At 31.9% G+C, this 25,697-nt stretch overlaps 2 protein-coding genes across 3 annotated transcripts in view; one reads left to right on the top strand and one right to left on the bottom strand.

Moving 5' to 3' along the window:
- The window catches only part of LOC124532435 (protein artichoke-like), a 70,342-nt gene extending 67,484 nt beyond the window's left edge, over positions 1-2,858 (bottom strand). The window contains exon 1 of the mRNA XM_047107340.1: positions 2,629-2,858. The gene's annotated coding sequence lies outside the window, so the exon portion shown is untranslated. The remainder of the gene's footprint in view (positions 1-2,628) is intronic.
- A 12,174-nt stretch (positions 2,859-15,032) lies between these two features.
- The window catches only part of LOC124532600 (adenylate cyclase type 2-like), a 28,011-nt gene continuing 17,346 nt past the window's right edge, over positions 15,033-25,697 (top strand). The window contains exons 1-5 of one of the 2 annotated variants that reach the window (XM_047107585.1): positions 15,033-15,282; positions 20,773-20,955; positions 23,262-23,408; positions 23,845-24,010; positions 24,815-25,023. In XM_047107585.1, coding sequence (XP_046963541.1) covers positions 15,274-15,282; positions 20,773-20,955; positions 23,262-23,408; positions 23,845-24,010; positions 24,815-25,023 — 714 coding nt within the window. In that variant the 5' untranslated portion in view covers positions 15,033-15,273. The remainder of the gene's footprint in view (positions 15,283-20,772; positions 20,956-23,261; positions 23,409-23,844; positions 24,011-24,814; positions 25,024-25,697) is intronic. The other variant, XM_047107594.1, reaches the window with a different exon arrangement.

Here is a 25,697-nt window from a genome sequence, read left to right as displayed (position 1 = left end):
GTCAGCAGAAGGTCCAACAGGGAAGGTGTATGATCCTCCACATCCGGTATTCGCGTTGGCGAGTTGACCAGTTGTGTCAGATCATATGCTAGAGCGAAGTCCAAAACAGATCTACCCGCATGATCGGTGGTGCGTGAGCCGAGCCATTCTGCGTGGTGAGCATTAAAGTCACCCAGAATAATGATCTCTGCGGATGGAATCTGCTGAAGCACGGAATCTGTAGCCATTTGGACGTGCTCAACCAGTCGGTCGGTTTCGGCATTACCGCTATGGGACCTATAAAGGCACGCATAGATTCGCGGATGGTCATCGCAGTCTACACGCAGCCAGATAATCGATAGGTCCTGTCCTTCAAGGCTGCCGAGGCGTCGAGAACAGATATCATCTCTGACGTAAACGCATACCCCAGCTCGTGGTATAAAGGAATGTTCCAATTTGTACCCAGGGTACGAGAGAAAAGTCGTATCGGCAGGAGAAGATATCTGGGTCTCGGTTAGAAAGAGCAAGGCCGGCTTCGCCGTTTCCAGATGGTAGTGAACGGCGTTGAGGTTGGAGTTGAGTCCCCTTATGTTGCAGAAGTCCACAGCGAGGGTGGTAGGGGTTGCCTTATGATGCCTGCTCCGCTTGCCCCGAACAGTGGCGAGCGCAAAATTGCCCCCCCCAGAATTCGGAGGGCAGCCTGGGCATCCCTGCTCAGGTGGTGTATGTCCTGAGCATGGATGCCCAGAGAGGGATTCTCCACCGCTGTCGCTGATGGTACCCTCCTGGGGTAATTTAACCAAATTCTGCACAACCATCAAGTTTTGGGGGGGAGGGGGATTGGGCCTCCGGAACTCTCACTTACCGGACGAAACGCGGTAGCATAACTACCACTTTACGCCGATTTTAAGTGAGAGAGTGGTACTTCCCCGGGCGTGCCGGCCCATTCGGCTGTAACCCGAAGGTATACAGCGTGGCACTACCACTTGCAATTTTGTTATTCTCTTGCTCGTTGAGGAAAGAAACCATAGTGAACAAACTGAGTGTGGATGAAAATGCCTAGTGTATGCCTACCTATCCGCATGAGAGCTGTGTGTAAGCTCCCAACCATAACTATAAAAAATGGAAGATGTCGTAATGTCACGTGAAAAGTGAGACAAGAAGAGACTTTTTTTTTTTATTTTTTTTATTTTTTTTATGGCATAGGATTAATAGTATCAATCGAATTCCGTAAAAGATTTTTCCATATATATGATTGATAAATAAGAGTAACTACTGATATTTTTGACAGTTTTCTGGGTAGAAGCTGATGCTGTTTCTTAGACCTCGTAAAATAACCATTCAAATTTTATACAGTTTATATTTTGTGTCAAATTTTAAATTAAATAATGTTGCCACGATAAAAAATAATTCCAAAAAGACAATTATTAGTTTCATTGCTTTTATTTACAAAACATATCGTTTTTACATACGACCTTTCAACGCGAGAGTATATAATGAAACTTATCGAAATAGGTGAATAAATATCTTTGATATTGTAGCAGGAAGTTCGTTTAAATCATTTCTTCTTCCTCGTTAAATATTTTGTAAGACTTCTAACAATTTTTTGCCCGAAAAACTTGAAAGATGTACAGTTATTCGTGAAACAAGACCTCGCTTGCCGTATGAAAAGATTTAAGATCACGACTGAATGAACATTAATACTGTTTACGTTTAAATATATATTAAATTAATTTTAATGTTTATATTATAATTGATTGGAACAATTAATTATAACGACACGTTAATGCGCAATGTTTTAAAAACAAAACCATAATAACAATAATAAAATATATAATAACTGATACTATAAAACATACTGTATTATTTAGGTCATCGTAAAAATATAAACACATGTCTATAATATCCTCGAGATATATATATGTATAAAATTTTCTTATGTCGAAAAGCGAATTTTCCTGTCGGCTAATGTCCGTATAGTGGAAATTCCTCGCATGCCTCACTACACCGGTCGCTCACTGACCGGCGATGTTATGTTTCAACATGAAAAAGATACTCCAATAAATATTTTATATGTCACATTTGCGATACGACCGATCAAGCAACGTCTTATAAATCATGAAACGCTTTGTCGCACAACTCTATGAATATATTCTTTTTTTTACATATCATATGTCGTTTGTCATTTATTTTCTTATTTATAAACATATGATATATGTTTAGTTAAAATAAATATTAGTAATTTATGACATGACAACACTTAAACATAAGATCAGTTTTTTGTGTTAATTAAATTATTTTAAAGTCACTTATAATAAATACAAATGATTCTAAAAAAGAAATATATCAATAAAGAACTTCAATTGTTTTTCTTCTGTCAATAGAACGAGATGACTCCAAAACAGTACATTAAGATTAAGTAATTTCATTTATCTCTGTTGATGCCCATATTTAGTTACATTCATTGTGTTTATAAAGCATATTGAGAAACACGTTTCGACGACATTAAAAGCTTCGATAAGAATAACAGTGACCCCTTCTATAAATTAAATGCACTATAGATAACGGGGTAATAAAAATTTAAATATATAGTAAATAAAACGGACCGCGATAACCGATTAATTATCAATACTTAACATAAGCGCATACCTTTAAACAACTTCAGTTTTCAGGAAGAGACCATCCACCGTTTTATATTTAATTAATTATAAAAAACTCAGTCACTAAAATCGTGATACACAGACACGTCCAAATCCAGTTCGGGCACAGAACACAGAGTTAGAACTGTATTAATTATTTTTTCATTTATGTTAATTACGAACGAACGTGCGTCGATGTTGAAGCGAAGAGAAGGGGGAGACGTGCACTCCGCCCGCGAGTTAAACGAAGACTGACGATCTACTGCTTGAAGCATTCTAAATATACACCCCCCGATGGTTTCCCGCGCACCCTACGAGCGCAACGCGTGTACCATGCAATTTTCTATAAATTTTCGCATAAGCTCCAAAGCCGAGCTGTCAAAAGCTGTTTTTGGTGGAGCTCAGCGGAGCCCGCTTTTGGTGCATTCGCTGTAATTGAATTACCTTTACCTAATTCGTAATACGTTAAACATGCTTTTAAAAAATTTGCATTAAATTTTTAAGAGATTAGTGGTGTTGTAATTACAACGTTTTGTAATTAAATAATATTCCTTATACGTTCGTTTTGTTTGATAGATAATATTTGAAAGTCATTTCCGGTTATAATTAAGCGTGTATCTCATTTGAGAGTCATAGGCAACCACAGGAACGACAGGAAATCATGCTACCGTGATCTACATAAATGTATTACTTAATTTACACCAATTTGATTTTTTTATGTACAATATACACGTTCACGGCTTAATTACTGAACCTATTTTGATGGAATTTGTTTTGACGCAAGTTTGAATCTCTAACAAAACCTAGGACACCTCCTCCTTACGCTTGGACAAAAGCTAGATAATAATACAATAATTCAATAAACTAGATCAGTCATCAATTTGAAAGCTTACACCTTCATTACTACAACCAATAGGACTTAACAAGAATGTTATAAATCTTATAACAGCAATATTAACGAGAAGTGTCGTGGGACCTCCGATTAGAACGAAGTTGCTTTCGCTATACATAATGTAATTAATAACAGATACAGTGAAATAAATTAACAACATTCGAGAATAATCAAATTACACTGATCAAATTTTTAGTAAAAATCAGACTCAATTTAATTCATTACAAAAATTTAAATTTAAATTAATGTTATGAAAAAGCATATATAATGGAAAGAGGTAAATAAAAATAGGCAGAGAGGGGAAGTACGCCTGGAGGGGGGGATATCATTTTATCCTAAGGTGAAGATTTCTGCTTCGTTCAAAAATAATTACATCTGTCCGAGAGGAAACTTTTGTGTGGACCAAAGAGGCTATCAATGCTTCACCACTAATAAATAATATCATACATATGTAGATATGTAGCATAAATTGTCAAATATATTCCAATAAGCACGCATTTAAACCACGAATTCCTTCAAATCATTACGCTAAATAGAGTTAGTTGGCACAAAACGTTCATTATACTGCACGTATAAATTTATAGATAGCAATAAGCCATATCACAATATTTACGGACAATAAATTGAATTTGCATATAAATCAGAACAAATTAATCGCGTTTGTATTAAATGGTTTACGCCCTTTTCTATTCTCTTATTTGGCACGCTGCCAGTTATGCGAAGATAGAGGAGACTGTTACTGTATTCAACATTTCTGTATTTGTCATTAGTCATGAAAAATAATGATGGAAATAGAACGAATTTTTTTTAGAGATCATTCATATCAAGGAAAATACAGACATACATTTTTATGGTATATATTGACTGACGAGCATATAGGCTTCGTGATGGTACGTGGTCACTACTGCCTATAGACAATGGTGCTATAAGAAAAATTAACCATTCCTTGCATTACCAATGCGCCACCAACCTTGGCAGCATTCACTCACCCTTCAAATCGGATAACAACAATACAGAAAACTGTTGTTTAATGGTAGAAAATCTGGTGGTAACTACCCAGACTTGTACGAAGCCCTGCCAGACAGATCCAAGCCTATCAAAATAAATACTGATTACTGTTTTATTAATCATTTAACACGTTCGGTATATAATATTGAATTCCCAGTAATCAAATATTAAAATTGAAATTACAATTGTTTAATGAGGTGTCCAGACGCGATATCATTTGTATTTCACACCTATGTATGATGATCGACGGTTCGTGCATTTGTAGATAGATATCTATCTATGTAGACTGTTGGGTGTCAAGCAGCTACCTATCTATCTGTACACATAGATAGAATGTACCGACTGTGAAAAATAACTTAGGGCTTCGGCTTTAGTAGGGGTATATCCAACATTTGGTTTCAATAGATAAAAATTGAATTATTTTTATGCAAAAGTTCTATTAATAATCATGACCTTGACTTTTTGTATTTGTTTGATTAAATTTAACATCTAAGTTGAACCCTAATGAGTTAAAGGAGGAAGTTAATTTACTGGTACAAGAATATTATGGCATTAATTACATAAACGCCCGACATAAACATTTAATTAAATATCCCTTAATGTTGCTCTCGTTTCTGTTACACAATTAAGTGTGCTCGGCTATCTAGAATGAAGGCATTAAACTGATCATAAAATCAAAATAGTCGTGAGAATCCGTTTCATATGAAATATTTTTTTCGGAAAGCCCGCCCTTTTCTATTATCTTTTAAATTTTGGCGTTATGCCAACACCATAGCGGAGTCAATCCAAGATCTGACTGATGTTACTGGCCGATGCTGCGTTTGTCACCGCCCACCGACGTCAGGAAGCCAAGGAGATTGCGATCTGTGACTCACGGTAACAATGACAAATTCAATTAAATAAGTGATACCATCGGCGTTTGGTGAGAGATTAAAAGATTTATATAAAACGTTATATATGCTATACAAATTAATAGAACTATAATTATTTAAATAGTATAACTATATGAATTAATTAATCAATAGTACTTGTGCTTGAGTTCAATAGATTAAAGCAAAACTTTCCAACAGTAACATTAAAAAAGTATTTTCTGTAATTACATGAACTATCTACCGATTTAATAAAGTCTTGGACATATGAATTAGATTACCAAGTTCCTGTAACGTTTAAAGAAAAATTGTTAATTCCTGTAAGTTAATTTTACGACTATATTGATTTGTAATTCAATATCAACAATACCTTGTACATCACGTATTACAAAATATAAAAGTCGAAACTCCTTTATTCCAGTTTTAAAAAGATACTAAATTTTTATATAGAACCTCCTTTTAAATAGTCGTAAAAATAGTTACATAAAAATTTTATTCTCATAGCTACGACTCTCTGACTAAGTAAATATTACTTAAAGCTTTACTATGGTTTTATTTTGTAATAGTACTTACTTTATACGTTTGCTGCTTTTCAGCTCTGCTCAATATATTTTAATACTTCTAACCTGCTCAGACTAACATAATTGATGTATTATTTTTTACGTTCACTGTACGAACGACATCTTCGCGTTCGATCAAAATGTCACATTTTTATGAACTTTCGCAGTGTTCGAAATTCGAATACTTATAGAAAATTTGAGAATTAAATATAGTGTTCGAAATTCGAATCAAAATTAAAAAATGCAAGAAAATATCTATAATTTGATTCAGTTATTTATTTTTATTAATAAATATCTAATTAACAAAAAAGAAAGTTGCTTGATGAACAGAGCAAAAATGAACTGTTTTGTTGTTTGAGAATGCAATTAATTCTCATTTCAAAATGATTTGTATCGTTATAAATATTTAAGTATTGTATCGTATATACAGATACAAAAATTTTGACAATACGATTTTTAAAAAACTGATAGTTTAACGAATTATAAATCCGTATAAAAACAATCCAAATAATATACTCAGATCTATCCAAAAAATAAACTTCGCACATTTATCTACAATATTATATACACTTAAATATATATTTGTTTTATTTGTATATTTCAACATGTAATAATTCACTTCGCAAGACGGCAACAGAAACAGTTCCAGGATAGAATTACAGTTCCGAGACATATACGACACAGATAATCTATTTGATAGACTAACGAGCTACTAATCTGCAGCCAAGGGTTCGTTTACTTAGGGCCTTCTGATTATATTACGACAAAGGCACACACGTGTTTACATAAATACCTTAGATTACGATGTGGGAAAGTTTATTTCATAATAACAAATGATATATCGTTTTTTGTGACATCATAATTTATGTGTTCAAAGCCTAAATAATAAAAAAATAAAAAAAAAAACTTTTTTTTAACACTAATACATTGTCATACATCCTTAATGTGTCACCAATATAGGAACTCAGATGTTTCACCACTTGTGTCTCTGACTATAATTGTTATTTCTCACGCACTTGTGTGGTGGTAGAAACAGTGATGACGGTACCTACCCAAATGAGCTTGAGCTAAGATATAATTATTTTAAAAAAAATTATATCAGAGAGTTTTAAAGTGCTTTACGAAATAATACAACTATGTAAGAAAGGAAAATTAAACGTAACTTTAAAGAATAGTGATGTTTTTATAATCGATGTCAATATAGCTGTATATTTAGGGAACGCTATAAAATATAATTAACGAAAAGAATTTTTAATATTTACAAAAAGATGAAGTTCATTTATAATCTTATTTTGATTATATTATCTACAAGTTTCTCAATTCGAATCTAAATTCCGAACCGGCGGTAACTTTAATACAATTATGTAAAATGACGATTCAAAAGTGCTTGCAAAAGTCTATTTCAATGAAGTATATATTAATTTGAGTTGATTTTAAATTCAAATTTCTTTATAGAATCATTCCACAGAACCGACGAATGTTACTTAGCAGGTAACATGTTTTTTGTCAAATTTAATAATTGCCTTCAATTTTCAACAAAGGAAAGATACAGCCAGGAAGCGATCTATTAATTCTCAAGGTGTGTATCATCTATGAACTTACTATTTTCATAATAACCCTCCCAACAACGTTCCTTATCTTTTTTTATTTTAGGAAAAGAAGCATTTCGCACAATTTCTGAAATGTTGTTGTAAAGTTGTATACATTGCCCCACAAAAGAGTTACTGACTATGAATTCGAGAAACATGAGCAATAAATTTGTGTTTGTTCCTCGAATTCGTGTTATGAGTATCACTATTTCTCACCGATTCGTTATTATCTTTCCAGACACAGGTTATGTATCTATGTTCAGAAAAAAACATTAAGTGAATACTCCTATTATATATATATAATAATAGCTAATTTTATTACTAGTTGAAACAAAACGTACAGGAATTGAAGTCGTAACTTTCCATTATCTATGCATAGTATAACACAAAGTCGCTTACCGTTGTCTGTCCCTATATATGTCTAGATTAAAATTATCCAACGGAACTTAACGCGGCTTTTTAACGAATAGATTGATTCAAGGGGAAAGTTTATATGTATAATACATATACAATATTATAGAGAAACACTGATAACTTTACAGGTTTCTGAATTGATGTCGTAAGTTAACAAATTGTTTGCGCTTACATTACAATATATTTAGTATCAGCATTGAACTCGTGCGAAGCCGAGGCAAGTTGCTAGTTAATAATATAATGTTTCCCAAGTTAATATTGTTTTTTGTCTTATTTTATGTATGTAGTTTTGCACCTTATTATATTCTAATAATAGCTAAAGTTAAACAACACAATTTTGATTCTTATTACATTCCTAAGTGAATTGTATGACTGTAGGTATGGATATTATTAACCGACGTGAATAAAGGAGGAGGTTATCAATTCGATTAAAATATTTTTTTAACTATAGAACTTCGTCACGTATGAAAAGATTTGGAAAATTATTTTTCTTTTAAGAGTGTTTGTGTTTTTTTATTATTATTAGTAATCAAGTTAACATCTAATAATTTAAAAATATCGATGTAACCCACACATATGCATGTGTGCTGTACACATTTAGTGTATAACAAATGCATCTCGTTGTCTTAAATTTTCGCGATTATAACACATTGAATTAAAACTAGTTCTAACGGATTTGAATCGCGTATATTAATTATTTTTAACATCCCGACATTTCGAGCACTTTTCAGCGTTCGTGGTCACGGGTAGACATATAGAGTCTATCCGTGACCAAATTCAAATGCATCTCATTAGCTAAATACCAATAGAGTTCGTCAGATTGACAGTTGTGGTTACCGAACCGCTCCTTAAGATCAGAGCGAAAGTTGCCCCTAACGTCTCTCATTCTCAAACACAAAAATATTAAATCGTACTAATAGATCTTATAACAACCACGCACATACATACAGTATTATGTGTATTTTAATTGAAATAACCCGTATGTAAACAAACCCGTATATGCCCGTGTGCGTGGCGCATACTTTATAGAGATTCTACAATTGTAAAGTGTTTTTTTTTTTATTATTTATTTTCATTACAAAAACCAAGAAATTTATTGTTCACATCTGCCGGCCATCCCATTATCACTATATTGTTTTAGTCTATTGCCAGTCATATGGTCTTAAGCTTGGTTGTAATCATACCTAATTGTATGTACTAGTTGCACTGACTTAGAAGATGTATACTATTGTATACTCCTACCATGAACGTGGTCTATAATGCTGGAGATACACAGACGCTAGAAGGACATTCCACAGTTGTGCACATCTGAAAGGTGGAATGTCGATGACGTAGGAGCGTAAGCTTTGAGGGCGTCTATACAGATATGGCTTAGATCCATAGTGACGTATAACTATCCCATATAGAAGGATATAGGGTATATTACGTCATGTATCTCCTGCGCATACTGTCCAAGAATGAATCTGTAGAAAAGCAAGAGGTACCGGGTACGCTAGTTATATCGATGTTACAAACTTACAGTATAACAAACATTCTAATAGAGAAGTAAAAATAAATCAACTTAATTTAATAGTTAATATCGCAAAAAAATATAATTTATGTATCTATTCTCAAAGGTAACAAAGGGCGTATTGAAACGATGATATTCGTAGAAAACGTATCTATTCCTAAGTCCAAAATGAAATATTACTAAGTATATTAAAAGTACAAAAGCACGGTGGGGCGTGCGAATTTTTTTTTACGTACCAATACAATAGATATTCGTGCGACTGCCTAACAGTAGGAAGATATTTTTACACCCGTTCCTATTTCATCTGTCATCACAAATAGAAAGCATCCGCCCACTTTTTCTATCCATAAATCAGCTGCTATGTGCCTCTTAATTAAGCTTTGTAAATATTTATATTACACGAAATAGAATCGAACAAAATGTTGAACATTTGTTATTGTAATAATTTATAAACTTTGATTACACATTATCTAGTAATCGTTTCCTATTACGGTTTATTTATAAAATAATAATGCTGTTTAAATCTGATAATAGCGGGTAGGTGCTGCCCAGACTTACTGTAACAAAGTTCTACCTATTTATACTTAGTGGGTTAGTTTACGTGATTTTGCAACTTTTGCAACTAAAATTACAAAATAAGTTTCCAGGAGCGATAGGAATATAAATTAAATAAAAAATTATAATATTTAAAAAAAAAAAATTTTTATTTACGACAATGCCACGAGTTTTCAGTAAAGTACATAAAATTAATTATTACTTTTGCTTTAATGCACTTATTAATAAAAACCTTAATAATACACGTTCGAATATTTGCAATACAACTGGGTACTCGTAACTATTATATTAATAAAGTATTCAAAAGGATGGCTCGTACTAAATCAATTATATCGATAAGGTTGTTTAGCGCACGTGATTTACTCAATCATAATATGATTATACAGGGTTGTTTGGGAAACGGCTTCGGTTAGACGTCGATACAATGCAATCTAAACTGTGGTCTGCACGTGTGGATTGTGATTAGAAAACACACAAAAGGAACGAATAAGAATTAATATTAGAAAATATTAATCATTATATGTATATTTAATAACTACTTACTTTTGATATGATGAATAAAATGTGCTTTTATTTTATTTAAATTATAAATTATCACTATATTTTACACTTACAGCCTGTAAATTTTTCACTTCGGGACTAATCGTCCTTCCATCCCTTCGAAGAGAAAATTTTGGAGCTGATACCATGAATGGTGGTTGGTGGATACAGATGTGGCAGAATATTTCATGCAGGTTTATTCGTGATGTTTTCATTCACCACCGGGCACGAGATGAATAATAAACACAAATGAAACGCATGAAAATTAAGTGGTGCTTGTCTGATTGACGACGATTTCAGATTCTTAACCTGCAATCGTCGGTTACGACGCGTTCTTACCCATCAGACGTCTCAGCTCTTAATATACCACATATTTATAGGAATACAATGTACTAGTAATTACTAATTAAGTCTCTATTCGAAGTTGTTAATCATTAAGGAAAATTAGAGGAAACCTTAAACAAATATATTCTTCGAATGATTTTGAATTTATACCTCTTTTGGCGAGTTATGAAAAATATATGAGAGTGACTTTTTAAGTTGCGCGCGCATAGATGACCCATAAAACATGGTAAAGTTGCTCGCTAAACCAGCAATTAAGTATCAATTCGCTTAAAATAGACAACTTCACAGAACCGTACCATACTTTGCAATGTTTATTTCATTACAATTTTAAAGTGAAAAAAGAAATCATACATACAATTATATTTTTGTTTTTATTAAAAAAATAATATTAATTAATAAGAAGATTAATGTTATTTCATTAATTACGAGGAGTACAAATATACTATATAGGGCGTAGTTATTATGTATGTATAAGCATATTATTTTTCTACGTTTTAATCTTATCATGTCTATAATATCATTATTATAAATGTGAAAGTAACTCTGTCTATCTGCCTTATGACTCTGACTCTTAGTCTTTTTCGGCCAAATCACTGAACCCCATTTTATGATTTTTTTTTTCATGAAGCAAGCTTGATTACCAACAATATATACACTTTGTATATATTGTTGGTACACGAGCGACGCCGCGGCTAAAAAGTTACTTATAAAAAGTTATCTTACTTCAAAACAAAATTTAAATTGAAAAATGTACTGAACGGTTTGTTTCTATTTATAAATATATTTATAAATTGTATGTATGTATTTATTTATGTTTAAATTGTAATTCTAAGTACTAGCTTGTGATTAAAGAAAGCGATAACAACGACCTCTAGTAGAAGTTCTTAAAGAATAACGCTCTTCACGTAGTTTCTAAATTTAACGATAGACGTCGCTGCTTAGTGACTTAAATAATATAAGTAGTTTAAACATGATTTACTTATTTGAAATGGTGGGACTTTGTGCAAGTACCCCAGTACTTAGTAGTGCAGTAACCCATTCACCATACATTGTACCACTTAACAGAAATACTTAGTATTGTTCCGATTGGAGGACTTAGTAAGTCAGTGCTACTGCATCTACGGACGAAATGTTTTGTTTTGTTTTATAGAATAGGTTGGCGGACGAGCATATGGGCCACCTGATAATAAGTGGTCAACATCACCCATAGACAATGATTCTGTAAGAAATATTAACTATTCCTTACATCGTCAATGCGCCATCAACCTTTTGAACATGTTATGTCTCATATGCCTGTGTCCACTCAAACCGGAACACAACAGTACCGAATACTATTGTGTGGCGGTAGAATAACTGATAAGTGGGTAGTACCTACCCAGACGAGCTTAATTAAAGCTTAATTAAGCTGAATTAAATTGTACAAACGTAAAGACATATATTTCATAATACTTAAGAACACATTTCAATACTAATGTTTGTAAGGATGTAGGGATGTATGTTAATATTTTATCCAAAATCTATTGAAAATAATTCAAGGGAACTTTACAATGATAGAGTTTATATGTTTATTATACATCAGAATAACACATATGATAGAATAACACACACATAACTATATTTTATAAGTATATTTATATGTGAAAGAAAATCTGAGAGGCATTTTAGGGTGTGCTGCTAAAACTAAGAGCAACACGAATATAATACACTAGCGTCCGACCCCGGCTTCGCAAGATTGCAATGCTGATACTAAATATAGTGCAGAATGTCTTACAATGTTTACACTTTTTTCAGTCATTCATTACAATATTGTGTATTTATTATACATGTAAACCTTGCTCTTGTATCAATATATCTATGAAAAAGTCCGCTTCAAAATCTGTTATGTAATTTCAAGGACATAAGAATACATAGGGGCAGACAGAGGTAAGCGACTTTGTTTTACAATATGTAATTATGGTAGAAATGTTTCGTTTTCATAGTTCTGGAAAAAGGTCGCAACATCGTATATCTACCTTTATTTAATGTGCAAGTTGGTATTGCCAAAAAAATTAACCAAAAACATGATGATTTTATATACTTTATTTCTTTTCCAGGAAGTAATTGATTCACGTTAAAAATATGCCTACTATATACCTACCTACGCTTTGTACTTTATTATTTACATTTCACATACTACGTTATGTATTTAGAATTAAATTTTACAAGTAACGACGGTGACAAAGTAAATCATATTTGCTAAAATATTTATTTATTGCTTACACTACGTATGAGAAAATATAGTAGGTACACTTTTGCTCTCTCTTTGAGAGTAGGTAAACAAAATTTAATGAGTTTGAGAGACAATTAGTACCTACGTACAAATTACAATAGAACTTGTTACCGACAAGTTCACACGGACTGTGATTGGTCTAGAAAATTGCCTTTACGAAAGTTTTATTGATTTTTCATTTATAAGAATATAAACATAATAGCGTGAAATATTTGCCAGTGTCCAATTATAATTCGATATGTCATAAGTGACAATAAAATTACGTAAAATACATGTGAAAATATTTCAAGCAGGCGCTTTCAAGCACTTTCGAATCGCATTGGAAGATTAAATTAAATTTAAATTTAGTAATTAATAATTGCAATGTTCCGTAATTAATAAATACTGTCATACATGAATATTAAAGAAACATTAAATACGTTTATTTTAGTCTAAATTACTTTATATAAGTATAGCACTGACTTTACATATCAAATAATTCGAAATAAAAGTGTATTTCAACGAAGGTAATCTAAATGAGTAATATAAATTAATAGCTCAGAAATTGGGCAAAATAAAAAAACAGCTTGACCTTTTCTCCTGTAAAGAAAATGTTAAAGCTTATGTTTTAAAATTTTGCTCAATCTCATGCATGTTTCTTTACAATATTCATCGCTAAATAAAAAAAATACAAATTAAACGAGAAGCTAGTGATACTATGCTGGATTTAATCCTGTGTATGTTGTATAATTGTAACCCAATTTATGTATTCCTCAAGATGACCAATGAGTTTCTACACTGGCCCTCATGACTCTTTTTTATTTGTTTTATTAATTACTTAAATATGAAAATAAAAATCTATTACTCACGTAAATAATACTATGTTTAATGTTCATATAAATTCATACTTTCATTTGTTTAGCTAGATCGATTAATTTTTATTATGTGAGTACTTGTATAGTATTTTATTTTTCAAATAAACATTGTACTACTACGCTGTGAAAACGATATTTTCAGATAAATTTCGTACAAATTATATAAAATAATTCACTGTATATAAATGTATTAACTCACGCAGGTGCGCCCCGCCACGTTTTATTATGAGTGCATTAGTGTGAGTGAGTGACGCTCGTACTTACATTCAAATCAGTATCTTAGTGTGCGTAAGACAACTAAGAGTAAGGACAGGAAAAAATACTAATTAGATTATAGTCTTATCATATAATATTGCACGCCGATAATTAATTAAATATGACGCCTTTGTCAATTAATAGATCTATACATCATCGGACCAGTATCTAGATCAAATAGCTACAAGTAACTACAGCTGCGTTCAAACAATGAGTTTGGGCTATTAAAACACCATTGAGTTTTGTCAATAAATTCTCAATAGCTCGATGTTTGAAAGTAGAAAGTGCTTTCACTTTCAAACCTTGAAAATTGGTCAAGGGGATACAATAATTATCATCATTATCAGTTGAAACGTATAATTGTCTACGTCGTATATTGCACTTGAAATATATAGGTCTAGCAAAATAATCAGAATAATTCGTTGGTTATGTAGGCAAAGGTTCCTTAATGCGTTCGCTTAAGGAAACATTTTAATGCTTATGTTTTTTCTACTGCTTTCGAAATCAAATATTTCATTATTTAAACGTCGTACAGAACACAACTGCATCATTTGTGCTATATCATTCCACGAAGTAGGCGGTACTGTTAACTTACTCACGTCTAACCGTATATTGTAACCTATTTTTTCATTAAATTTCTTGATATTCCAATAAAAATAATCTTAAAAATTTTAATTCTAGTAATGATAATACGAACAAACATTGTTTATCTTACTTCTAAAAGGATTTACAAGTGAAATCGGTTTCAAATCGTATGTAAATCGTAATTCATCACAACCTGATTGAAGCATACAACGATAACACCTTTATCGTAATCTGCTAATACCAGCGTCCGATGAGTGGCGCTTATCAAATTATTTTTATCAATCATTATCAATAGGACTCGAGCTTCTTACATTAGTGATCGGTATTTGTCGACTGATTCAAGACAAATATTTTTGTTTATTGTGACCTGTGAAATTTGTTTTGTTCTATAAAAGAATGTTCAATCATCAATGAGAATGGTGAGTAATGTTATATAATATGTTAAATATTAGCACAATTTTAACGATGTTTAATTATTATGTGTATCGATAAAGCAGCTCGTGTATTATTTTTAGTAAAATTATCCGTCAAAAAATTTAAAATTAATTGAGTGTTATCGTCAACGATATACATATGAATAAAAGCGTATCTTAGTATGTTTGTCCTATTCGCATTTCTAAACTATTGATGGCATTGTAATGAAATTTAGGTGCATTTTTTTGTACATATCCAAGAAGGACCTTGACCCCAAAAAAACACTTTTTTTGTATATTGTTCTTTCAACTTACATTATTTAGAATTAGTAAGGAACGGTTTGGTAGTATATATAATAAATTATGATTAGGTATCGTAATTATAAAGTGCTATTTTCTACCTAATGGAACGATAAATAGCTGTAACGTCAATCAATAAAATGATTATCGTCAACTAAACATTTTTCAACATGCGATGCATTAAATTAACTTGATGAATGGATATAGATCCTCAAAGTATAAAAGTGTTATGCTGTACAGTGTTCTTTAATAGTGTGTTTAGTTTCTATGCATTTATATGTAGGTTTATGATAATATAATTTAACAATTTTTTTTATTTATTAATAACATAAAACTGTAACGTAAAATCGTCTAGATATTGCTGCCAGTCATGTGCATAAAAAACAATTCGTTAAATAAATCCAAATATTAAATACTAGACGATATAATATGGTACCATTGTAGACACGTCGAAACACATACTTCACATTTTTAAGCAACATATGTAATATATTGCCTTTTAGTTCTCAACTCTCTCATAGAGAAATATTAAAGCATTGATATTAAATATTCGCTAATTAAATTATTATCAATTACATACATGTGTTTATTTGATTTGGGTTTTTACCACGATAACACATCTTGTATGAACCACACCTCTTGCTGGGACATGTAAATATCATGCTGCAACTAAATTAACTGCATTGTAGATTTGGCTAGATTTTAACCCCGACACGAAACCAAAGTTAGTCAGTTTTTTAAGGCAAAATTCTTAGCGACTGCCAGGGGTCTTGAAGTTGGCAGTTTGTACACTTCTGTGCTTCACTCAAAACTGCGCTCTTCTTTGTATCGGATTTGCATTCGTATTATGAGTGAGATGATAGAAAGTGCACTTGTGTTAACACTCAAACGTGCACCATAATGAATTTGTCCTGCACTAATGCCTTGTAATGCCACCTCCTTTGAGAATAGTCGCCGTACCCAAAAGCTGCCGGGAGAGTATGATTAGATTTCAAATGAAACTTGAAGACTTAAGATAACTTTGCATACATATAAAGCTATATAAGATCTTAGAAATATATTTTAAATTAAAAAGCAGTAGAAACTCCTGAATAGAAATTCATCTTAATATTATTTGAAACAACAGTCATATTTTATATGGTAACACTAAAATTAGTTTTCACTATTAATCAATGTACATTTGTATATAATAGGATTAGAGCTGACTCATGGAAATTTATCTCGTTCACGCGAAATTCATCACTATCGCTTACAAAATTGGACGCAGTATATTTTGAATAGTAAAAGAATTGCTTTAGTTCATTGATATTGTTTAGAGTCATCAAAGATTACATTGTTATAAAAAATTTACAATCACCTGTTAAATATTTCACAGTGTCTTAGTCATTAACAGTGTATTGAAGGCACTGTTTGTTTCGAATTGTATACAAAATATACAAACAAATATTCAAAATATAACTCAAAATGGTTATAATGCTTACGTCAATTTTGGTTGAAGATGTATGCTCGTACTGAAAATTCATGTGCTAAATTTATAATTCATCTTCCACTCAAGTTTGAAGAGACACATCGTGGGAAAATTTTCCACGCGTCAGATGAAAATTTTGTACAGCTGTACCTACCAGCTCGTATTAGATCATACATGGTATAACTCCTTAAAAATTAGAAGTGACCTTAGTCCAGAATAGTGACAGTTACTTACACATGAAGAGCCTGTAAATTTCCAACTGTTTGGCTAAAGCCCATTGAGAAGATGGATTGGAGAATACACATGTGGGAGGATTTCTATGAAATTAGATAAATGCTGGTTCCCTCACGATGTTTTTCTTCACCATTTCACAATTTTTTTATGGTATAGGTTGGCGGACGAGTATATGGGCCACCTGATGGAATGTGGTCACAATCACCCATAGACAATGACGCGGTTCAAATAGAAGTTGGTTTAAAATTAGTACACAAAGTTACAAAATTCAAGGCCTTACTATGAAGGATTAAAGTATCTCCTAAATTAGAAACCATTCTCGCTCGCAAATACCGACACGATTAAATATACGAGAATGGCAAGCTAATAACCACAATGTGAATATTTCAAAATCTGAAACACTGATGAAGTGTGTCCTAAATCTAATCCTATGTTATATGGTTACTATATATTCGGATAGAAAACAATTGATAATATATCAACTAAAATAAATATTCAAGATTTAAATTTAGTTTAGAATATGAGAAAAAAATTCAATTAATAAATAGCCATAGAATGAAATATAGGTACATAATTTATTAATACATAAAAATAATGTCAAAATTTTAGTGTCCTCTGGTCAAACTATAGACTAGAATCAGGAATCTGTCAAAGTTGTTAAAGTCAATACTAAATTGTACCATATTTATTTTCTTTACAAAAATCATTTCATTTTTTTAAGTTTTTCCTATTTCGTACGAGTATCACCATAGTCAATAAAGTATCTTATTTATCTATACATTTTTTAGAATCATTCAGTAAGGCAAGCCCCTTCACTGTAAATTATTTATCGACACACATAAAGAATTATAACCGTATTAAAATTTGGTATGTTGTGTAATTAGTTAAGCTACTCCCATTTGACAAATCTTAGTAATACATTTATTTATTACCAAGAAGTAGTATGACTAACTACCCAAAATCTACTTATTTTATAATACTTTTTTTTTGAATTGTATCATTTTGTTGTCCCTAATGGCGTCTACAGCATCACCGGCTGGAGAGGCGAGTTAAAACTCAGGCCAGAGGGGCCCACTTAAGGGCTCAGAGTAAGCGCGTCCTAAGGTTACTTCCTGTAAGGCCGGACCTCGGCTTAGGAAGTCGTCAACGTCGGAAGAGTGAAATTTTTGGCTGTATATAATTAGGGAAAGTCAATGAAAACATTCATAGCGTGATTTAGAAACTAGCTTAAACTATAAATAAGTATTAATAAATATTTCTGTATTATATATTTTTTGATTCGTTGTAAACATTCCAGAATGACTAATAAAGTTATATTTGGTTAAATTTTATTTGGAAGCTTATAAATGAACATGAAAACTTCTGTTTTTATTTTAATTTATAAATACATATATCAAAACAAGGATGGAAATAAATCAGTAATATTCCTGTTAATTTGGAGAAAATAAATAAAGCATTAATATTATAATGAATAATAAACCTTTTATATAACACGATCATAAATATAATCAAATAATAAAATGTATTGAATTTAATTAGTATTATATTCGTTGTAATTTGTATAATAATATAATGTTTTAAAATAAAAAAAAGGTAAAACGATTCGTCGCGTGACGAACGTAATGAAAGGCGAAGGCGTTTTACCTTTTTGTACTACATGTTATATTATAATGTTATACTTATATCAAACAAAACATACAAATATACAAATAAAACTTTTTGAAAACAAATAAGTTGAGGTTTTAGCATCAATCAAATGAACTAATCTAATTTGATTATTTGTGAAACTTAAACAACTACAGCTATAGGCTCGTATAGATACATAAGTTAATTTTAATATTAGCTATGTATTCATTTTAATATTCTATAAATAAACCTGCAGTGTTTAATAATTAGAATTTTGTTAGTAACTTTGACGTATGAAAAATAAATAAATTCTATTTTTATAAATAAAACATTAACAGGCTTCGATTTTACTTAGAATGGTGTCCTAAAATATTTTACATAAAATATTTCTAAAATAAGGTGCAGCTAAAATATCACCAACTATTAAAACAGAAATATTTTTTTAAAAACGATAACCGTTTTTTATGGAATAGGTTGGCGGACGAGCATATGGGCCACCTGATGGTAAGTGGTCACCATCACCCATAGACAATGACGCTGTAAGAAATATTAACTATTCCTTACGTCGTCAATGTGTCACCAACTTTAGGAACTAAGATCAGCTCTCTCGCGCAAACCGGAACACAACAATACTGCTTACTATTGTTTAGCGATAGAATATCTGATGAGTGGGTGGTACCTACCCAGTATAAAAGTTTTTCTATCATACTTACATTATGTTGAAGAGTTGTAAGTACAGACACGCTTTTTAAAAACATTAATTTCTTATCTACTGCAAATACAAATAATTCGATTAACCTTGAAACGGGTATTTTGTATTAAAGTAAATCCCATAGTCTCGAATGCATGTTAAACAACAGGCTACTAATTTTTCCACGCCAATTCCCATCTGTCCTTCGCAACCATCTAATCTGATAAGTTGTTAAGTGACACGATTTTTTACTAATAAAAATGTCTATTTCGGTATTTCGTCTTTCGTATTATAGGATTAACTCACGATGACTTATTTATACCGGTTTTACAAAGTTACTAGTTATATATACCATCAATTGAATGTATTAATGTAAAACAAATATTACTTATCGAATTCAGCAGTATTAGTTGTCATTTGTATTAGGGGAAAGAGCGGTCTTAGGATTTAGGTATGGTATCAGGTAGATTTAGGTATAAAGTAGAATATATCCTTCCTCAGGGTTCAAGGTCAATTCTACTTAAATCCATCAAATTCAGATCAGTGGGTTCGTCGAGAAAAAGTAACAAATCGAAAGTGTATAATATCAGTTTATATATGGTAAATTCTTTGCAGCAACATACTTAGCATCAGAGCGGTGTTCCTTTTTAATATCTGAAATATTTTCTTTTTCATTAGATAATTTTGCTAGATGCTCTTCAGGTGTCTAAAGTTTAGTGTTAATTTCATTATTAGTCTATGTCAAATAACACTAACGTTTTGATGAATGACTTCATCTGAAGACAGAATTACACTCATTGTCAAATGTTACACTTATTGTCCAAGCAATATGTCTTAATAACATTCTAATGTAAATACTCCAAGTATTTAAGGTTTATATTTTTGTAAAAATCCTGTAGACGCAAAAGCGAAAATGAAATAAAAATCCGCGAATCTATCACACATTTTATGCAGATTGGTTTTTGTAATCCATCTGATACTCAAAGTTAGAGGAAACTTTTTTGAGGAAGTCTGGATCTATTAAATGATATTCTATCTTACTGTGAAATAAGCCAAAATTTTTCCTTAAAGGGTGATCCCCTTAAGTTTGGCAAAGATGGTTCTTTGCCTAAAAATAAGGTACTTACAGGCTTCAATTAAAATAAAATCTTATTCATAAACAACATTGTCATTGCAGGACGATGGCACTCTTTCGAGAACAACGGGCTCCGTGGTGCTCCAAGTCGGAGCTCTGGAATTACTGGCTCGATACTCCATGAATTCCGGGAGAGCAACCAGTGTACTATCATCACTCCACGAGTTCAGAAGTCAAGAGGCGGAACAAAATGGCGGAAAACAATGGAATTGGAAATATTTAAGGGTACCTCAGAAACATTTAGATAACATTCAAAAAGAAAATATTATTGCATCGAAAATTACACTAAAAATCAAAATCGATATAAACTTTATTCAAGTAGGCTTTTACAAGCACATTTGAATAGTCATTTAACAATTAAGTGAAGCAACAACCGGTTCGTAAAGAAGATTCTACCGAGAAGAACTGGCAAGAAACTTAGTAGTTACAAACATTCAAAGTACATTTAACATGTACTCTGAATGTTTGGTTATGAAAATATTGCTGTGTCATTGAGCGTGTATTGCTATGACAGATTCTGAATCGATTAGTAATTGATTGCAAATATTTTGATAAAATAATTATTTGTAACAATAAAGTATTCGTAGTATAGTGATAAAGAAGGTTAGCATCAGTCGCAAGTATTTTTCCTGCAATCTGCAGATCTTGTTCCATTTATTTGATTGTTTGTCTTTATCATCATTTTCTATTGGGGCATACATAGTACTACACAACATCGATGTAGCATCGGCAAAATTCGTAAAAACCGATCGCTAGTTCGCTATCCCAAATTATCAACATTTATTTCTTATGTGAATATGATCCTTACACAAACGTAATAACTTTTATTAACAAAATGATCTAATATATTCGTCAATTTGACACGTCGATTTACATGCATTCGCTTTCTCGGATTGAACTGACGTGAAAATCTATAGCGACGAATAGAGTCGCATAGCGCGATGGGGAGCTATTTACATAATAAGTTGGGGAAAAAGTTTCTTCGTATTTTATATGAAAATTCAAAAAGTTTTTTTTATACTTTATTTACATTTGACTAAAGTATGTAGGTGCCATTTTGTTCCATAACTTTTTGCCATCTTGTTGGTAGTGACATAATCCCATTGCTGTAAAAATTTTGGGGCTTCTGATCGAAAAACTGCGACAAGTGGTTTTGGCAGTCCTCTCGTGATGAAAACCTGACACTGCCTAAGGAATTCTGCAGAGACCGAAACAGATGAAAATCTGAAGGTGAAAGGTCAGGACTATACGGCGGATGCATTAATACCTTTAGAGGCTAAAGATGTGTGAGGTCTAGCGTTGTCATGGTGAAAAACCACACCCCTTCTGTTGATCAATTCTGGCCGCTTTCTCTCTATTTCTTGCTTCAATCTCATCAATTGTTCGCAATACAGTTCTGAATCGATGGTCCTGCCGGACGATAACAGCTCATAATGAATGATGCCCTTCCAATCCCACCATACACACAGCATTACCTTGTTGCGAGTTAATCCGGGTTTTGGCACAGTCTGTGAAGCTTGACCGGCCTTTGACCACGATCTTTTTCGCACGTTCTTGTCGTATGTGATCCACTTTTCATCACCAGTTATCAGCTTCTTCAAAAATGGTTCGGTTTCATTACGTCGTAATAAAGAATCACAAATGAGTACACGGTTCATTAGGTTTCTTTCAGTGAGTTCATGAGGCACCCATATATCGAGCTTTTTTGTGTACTCAGCTTTATTCAAATGAGTCAAAACCGTTTTGTGGTCAATTGCCAGTTCTTCAGCTACATCGTAACTACTAATATGCCGATCTTGCTCCACTTTTTCAAAAATGGCATCAATTTTGTCCGTAACAGGGCGACCAGAGCGAGATGCATCTTTGATATCGAAATTTCCGGCTTGAAAACACTTAAACCAAACTTGCGCTACTCTCACAGATACTGCATTAGGTCCATAAACATCACAATTTTTTTTCGCGGCTTGAGTTGCATTTTTACCTTTTTTATAGTAAAATTTTAAAATGTATCGAATTTCTTCTTTAGATTCACTCATTTTAACAACAACAAAAACAAATGAAAATCACACAAATTCCTAATTTGAATTTGGAAGTGCCTTCTTTAAAATTAAAACTTTTTAATGATACCAAAACCAGCCAGATACAAATGGTATAGCCAAAGAGATTTTATTACAAGTTTATACATACTATATGCGAAAAGACTTTTTCCCCAACCTAATATATCCGTTGTGTGAATCGGCAGTAATTGGTTTTTCTATATGAATTTGCCGATACTACATCTAAGTTGTGTCGTACTATACCTAATTAGTTAATTTCTTCTTGCATATGTTATTTTGGTACACTCTTCACGTCTTCGTTTTTGGTCATATTCTTGCCTGGTCTTTCCTCTACTAATATTTTACCATTATTATCATATGATATTTATCTCTGTCTGTATTACACATTCATTACACTGTTGCAATTAAAGTATATATTTAATCTATAATCTGACGTCTTCGCGAGATCTAACAAAACACTCTTTTATATTTCAGGATCAATTTTATCAGAAAGATCTAGAAGGTTTATATCGAAAATACGATGACAAGTTGAGAGAAACACTCATATACATTTACGTATCGCTTTTAGTATTCTTTTCGACTACTCACATTATTTTGGTAATTGCCAGCACCTACAATGAGGTAAGTTTGACTTTAAATAATAATCTTGACACTTATACTTTTAATGTTTACTTAACATTTTTACATAGAAAAAATCAATAAAAAAATTAGGTTGTAAAGATGAATTTTATACCTCAGAAAGAAAAGATCAATTGATATATAATTAATACAGCAGCCAAAGGATCATTTTAATACATGACTTTTTACCGGATCATCATGATAATTTCAGTCACATCAATGAAGCATTTACAGAAAGTATTGCTGTAGTCTGGACCAAATGTTAGGAACATAATACTTTTATTCCCTTGGTTTAAGGCATATTTTTCTTTACAAATATTTTAATGTCATTACATCACATGTGTCTGAATCATCTCCTTCATATAAATCATTTGCCCATAAATAAGATATACAGCGGAATTATTCCATTAATAACACTTCTTCTAAATTTAAATTTCAGCAAATACAATGGAGATCAACATACTTATCGATGGGAATGTATTTTTTAAGGATAGCAGTACCGACACTATCCTTCTGCAAGTGTTTCTATAAACCGCTCAAAAAGAAATGGTTCTGGATTCCAATTATGGTCACATTCATTCTCACCGCAGATCTCGTGATATCAGGTAATGTTTAAATATTACACTTGTGGCAAATTATTTGAATAATTCAACTTGTGATTATTATAATATAAAATAAATTCAATAGGTATGTGTGTGCATATTTCCTTTTCTTGTGTGATGTTCTATTGAACCTACCTTATACCCTATGTATGGGTATTTCTATTCGACTGCCTCATTGATAGTGGTTGTTACTTTTAAATCTACCATTTCCAAGACACTGAGCTTAAAATCAATAAGTTATTACGGTTTTCCAAGGTTAAGAAAGCCGTTGACTGGATTAAATTTTGAAATTTACATACTCAAATACTATTTTTACAATAAAACTGACATTGAACTAAGGTTATTGACATTTTAATCAAAGTAAGATTAACAAATTTAATTTGAGTCAGAATGTTCGAGTTGATGACTCTATAACGAATCAACAAGCATTGAATATTTAATCTGATTCCTTAATCTGACTTTATCCAACATTTCTTGGAAAATAGTTTTTATTTTATTATCAACTAGCGGGACGCCCCGACTTTGCACGGATGCAATTTCGATACTAAATGGTTTGATAACGTCAGAATTTGTTTATTTACGACATTATCAGTATTAAGATAAAAATACTTGTAAAATTAGCAGTATTTCTTTACTGTATTGTCCATGTATTACATACCAAAACCATCCTCTTGAATCACTCCATCTATAAAAAAAGACCGCATCACAATCCGTTGCGTTAAAATAAAGATCAAAGCGTACATAGGGACAGACATCGGCAACTGACTTCGTCTTATACTACTAATGATGTTTTTTTTCTTATTACAGATATCACAGTTGCGATATACAGCGCGTTTGAAGGCATGGCTTTGAGACCAGCGTATTCCACGATGGCTCTTCTATCTGTATACATATTCTTACCGATGAGAAATAATTACCTGGCGATAATTTTGGGAGGCATCGTTAGCCTTGTCTATATCTTTGTGTTCGCATTTGTCACGTATACCGGTAACCCGAACATCGGGGTGGTGGTAAGGGTTAGAATCTCTTTATATTGTTTACAGCTTTGTTTTTGTTACCAATGTGAATGTCTTTCCAAGTTCCTATTTAAATTAAACGTGCTCTCAATGACTTAGCTCAAATGTTTCTAATGAATTGATCCATCAAGGTTATGCTCGTGTGCTTACTAATAATAACGAAGACTGTCATTAAAATTCTTAAGCTCCATTTCATCAAAATCAGATAGTAAAGGTAAATGATAGATATCTAGTGATCGAACATTTTTCGAAATTCCACAATAATTAATTAACCCATAAACTCATACTTGTTTTCCTATTATCGAATTTTCGATTTAGAAACACGACATAATTTTAAACATTGATTATTATAGGCTATTATTTTTTTTAATTGACAGTATATAATAGATGTCATATATTATAATATTTAATATGATGTTTTGATGATACATATGTATATACGAATATTATACATACATTATGAACGTTTTCTACGCTTTCACTGTTCATCACTGTTTATAAAAACACTAACAAATTTGTTAAAGGTTTTTATAGGGCAAACTTGGACTTAAAGAATTCTTTTTACATACCACAACTAATCCCTTCTATTTCCGCACTTCTTTCCTATACACGCTTTCCTCATACCAAATTTAACTAATGTGTGTGTCTTTAAAAAGGTGTAAACAGTTTTCTTT

The sequence above is a fragment of the Vanessa cardui genome, chromosome 1, assembly GCF_905220365.1.
Source record: "Vanessa cardui chromosome 1, ilVanCard2.1, whole genome shotgun sequence".
Lineage (NCBI taxonomy): Eukaryota > Metazoa > Arthropoda > Insecta > Lepidoptera > Nymphalidae > Vanessa > Vanessa cardui.
Note: the sequence above shows the minus strand (reverse complement) of the source record. Positions and strands in the feature narration are given on the sequence as shown.